Source organism: Triticum aestivum, chromosome 5B (genome assembly GCF_018294505.1).
Source record: "Triticum aestivum cultivar Chinese Spring chromosome 5B, IWGSC CS RefSeq v2.1, whole genome shotgun sequence".
NCBI lineage: Eukaryota > Viridiplantae > Streptophyta > Magnoliopsida > Poales > Poaceae > Triticum > Triticum aestivum.
In genome coordinates this window covers 338,288,022-338,291,380 of record NC_057807.1, presented here as the reverse complement: position 1 = coordinate 338,291,380, position 3,359 = coordinate 338,288,022, and the positions used below count along the sequence as shown (strand labels likewise).

General features: G+C 51.1%; 1 protein-coding gene across 1 annotated transcript; it reads right to left on the bottom strand.

Moving 5' to 3' along the window:
• Nucleotides 1-1,039: 1,039 nt before the first annotated feature.
• Nucleotides 1,040-2,995, bottom strand: LOC542825 (delta(8)-fatty-acid desaturase 2). The gene has a single exon (XM_044532591.1). It carries the CDS (start codon nt 2,878-2,880, stop codon nt 1,471-1,473), a length of 1,410 nt encoding a protein of 469 aa, XP_044388526.1. The 5' UTR covers nt 2,881-2,995; the 3' UTR covers nt 1,040-1,470.
• Nucleotides 2,996-3,359: the final 364 nt, after the last annotated feature.

Sequence of the window (3,359 nt, the reverse complement as noted above, 5' to 3'; positions counted from 1 at the left end):
CCACCTCGCCGAAGAGGTAGCCAAAGAACAATTGTTGCATGAAACCAAGCACCGTGTAGTTGCGTGAGCCGAGCCAATGCAGTCAACCAAACGCTATAACAAAATCTCTCCCCTAATGGGAGAGGCCTAGATCAAACAATATGCCGATGTCAACTTTTGGCCTGTTTTCCTTCGACCAGGCTCGGTTGAGCCAGGCTGAGCTACCAGGCCCGGCTCGTGCGGCAACCAAAAGACGCCCCATATGTTACCGGGAAGCATGTTGCGTGCTCTATGCAAGTTCAAGCGAATATTCTAGAGAGACCAAGCAGGGGCATGCATTCTGACAAGCAACTATACAACTAGTCAGGGAACCCTGTGTACATGTTAGACAACAAACTACTACTATTTCTGTTAAGCAAACAGACGGGGTGCCGTGGGTACGCGAGGGCATCTCACATGCGCTGCACGCTACTAACCACCAGTGACGAATCGAAATGGTCCAAGAGTATCTTTAAAGCTATGGGACAAAGACACCAAAGAAATGGCTGTATTTTGCACAGCAACGCATGCTGATCAGGACTCGCGATTAGTGGCCAGGAAACACGATGCCAGTTGTTTGGCCATGGTGGATCTGTAGATCACATCCATGAATTGTCTATGACTTGCAAATTAGCCCTAGTTTTATACAACATCAGTTATGCAAGGACAGTAGCATGGGTAGTCTCCGGTTTTGCGATGAGACAAATGATGCTACGGATTGTGAACTTATGGTATGCAGATGCACACACAAGACCAATGGATAGTATCTTTTCTTGAATTGTTAGGCAAATCCAGCTACACAGTCTCTAGGCAGCATAATACACACTGTTCATAAATCTGAAAGCTTAATCATAGCGAGAACAATTTAACAACTCTTCAGAAATAGCAGAATCAAGAATAGTGTTTGTATGCCCTGTGAGCTATTTTAACCAGCCATTTTACAGATGCCTAAAAGAAAATACAAAGAAATTGACACTTCAGTGAATGAAAAATATATATTAAACCATGAAGGGCATACACATGCAGCAGAAAATGTCTAAACGTTTATTATTGGAATCGTCATGTTCCCAAAATGCAGTTCAAGCTGCCATAGCAGCAGGGGATATACACGCTACAAACCATCAATTGAGTTTACAGTTTCATGAACTTGCAAGCAAAATGAAATGGATGTAAAGATAAGCCACGGGATTTTATGATATAAATCAAGTACTATTGATGTAGTTACCATGATAGGGAGAACCCAACAATCTAAATATGGTGTACAAGTACACAACTGAAGCATGAATCCACAATTGAACTGCAAAGATAGTCACCTGGCAACACGAAAAATCCAACACGATTCCAACAGCTAAAAGGATCAATATCTCTACGCAATCGAGAAGCAATCAGATAACTGCATGCACGCAAGGCTCGACGCTAGCAATTGTCTCATACTCCAGTCCTGATCCCCAGTCATCCATGAGTGTTCAAAGCTTCCCAGACCAAATTCTTCGGAGCAGCCCCAGTAGTGGCTTCCCTGGCCTGCAATGCTGCAGCCCGTAGCGTCTTCCATGTCATTACATTTGCCTCCCAGAATGTGGCAGCACCATAAGACAGCCCGTGCTTCTTGCAAAGGTCACGCACAATTGGTGCGACCATTCTATAGTGGCAGCGAGGCAGGCGAGGAAACAAATGGTGTTCAACCTGGAACTGCAGACCACCATGGAACCAATCCATCCACGGGGAGCACTTGATATCAAGTGTGCCTGCGGTTTGCCTCTCAAACCAGTCGTTCCCCTTTGGTGGCCCAACATAAACGGCTGATGAGAAGTGGTTCAGGCAGAACTGCACATGCTGAATCCCCGTGATCACAAAGCTTGCAAGCACAAAAGCCACCCTCTCCCACCAATTCGGCAGGCAAGACACCAACAAGGGGTACCAAACCCAGAACGCAGCAACACCGGCGATCTCCAGCCAACGCTGCCGCACCTTCTTTTGTGTGATCAGGAACACGATTGACTGCACAAGAAGATTTATCCTTGCAAATCCCATCACCGGGTAAAATGTCCAGTGCTGGTAGCTGACGAAGAACTTGGATATGGCATCAAACGCCAAGGTGCGCTCGTAGCAGACTGACCAAAGGTTGTTGAAGAGCTTGGTGGAAACCGCGAAGAGCGGCAAGTGCTGGAGGTCAGGGTCATGGTCGAGGCTGTTGCAGGAGATGTGGTGTGTGTTGTGGTTGAACTTCCACCAGGCGATGCCGAGGCCGGTGAGGCAGTTCCCGGAGACCACCTGCAGGAGGCGGTTGAGGGCAGGGTGCCTGGTGATTTGGTGGTGGCCGGAGTCATGGCCAATCCAGCCCGACTGGATCCAGATGAAGCCAATGAGGCCGCCGGCGAACATGTGGGCCCCGGTGCTGGAGCAGGCGAGGACGCAGTAGAGGGCGATGCAGAAGAGCACCGACATTGCGACGAGCAGGAACTTGGGGGTGTGGCCGACGCGCTCGAAGAGGCCCGCGGAGGAGAGCTGCGCGAGGAGGCGGCGGAAGTCGGCGGAGGCGGGGGGGACAGTGTAGTCGGTGAGGCGGCCGACGAAGAAGCGGCGGAGGAGCGGGCGCACGGAGGGCGGGTGGTAGGCCATGAAGGCGTCGGTGGCGTCCTGGCCGGCGAGGGTGATGAGCGGGACCTCGCCGCCCGGGTGGTGGCGCAGCCAGGGCGTGACGTCGTAGACGTCCCCGGAGATGGAGATCCAGAGGTCGTCCGCGGCGGCGTGCGCCTGCAGCTCCTTGGTGGAGATCATGCGGACGTCGGCGGCGTCCTTGCTGGCGGCCGGCATTGCGTCGGCTTCCGGCGCCGTTGCGTCCGCGAGGCCCGTGCGGGCCATCGGTGGCGTGGATTTAGCTGGAGCGCGAGGAGGGGTGGTCAGGAGGAAGGGAGGGGAGGGGAGGGGGGAAGGGGAGATCGGATCTTAAAACAGGAACGGAGGTTTGTTTGTTAGGGAGGGTGGGGAAAGACGCGCTTCTCCACGCCCTCATGTGCTGTTACGTTTTCTGTTTTATAATACGCCCTCTTCGCTCCACGGTAAAGATAATCTGAAATTGGCTGAGCGACGTCCCCCCTTTGCCACGCTTCCAGATCCACACCTAGGGCATCTTCGACCGGACATCACATCCGTGCATGAACACTAATATGGAAGCCGGCCGTTTAAAGCTAGCCACACATGTCCGATTGCATCCGGTCGAAATTTAATGAAATTGAACAAATTTGATGCATATTTAAACAACCCGGACGATATTAATTCATATTTAGATAATTTTACATAAAACTGCATAGTTTTTGACATATTTGAACTATACTCTAAAC

Bases quoted from the DNA above. Each gene is read 5' to 3' on its own strand.
- LOC542825 (XM_044532591.1), bottom strand. From the start codon at position 2,880: ATGGCCCGCACGGGCCTCGCGGACGCAACGGCGCCGGAAGCCGACGCA.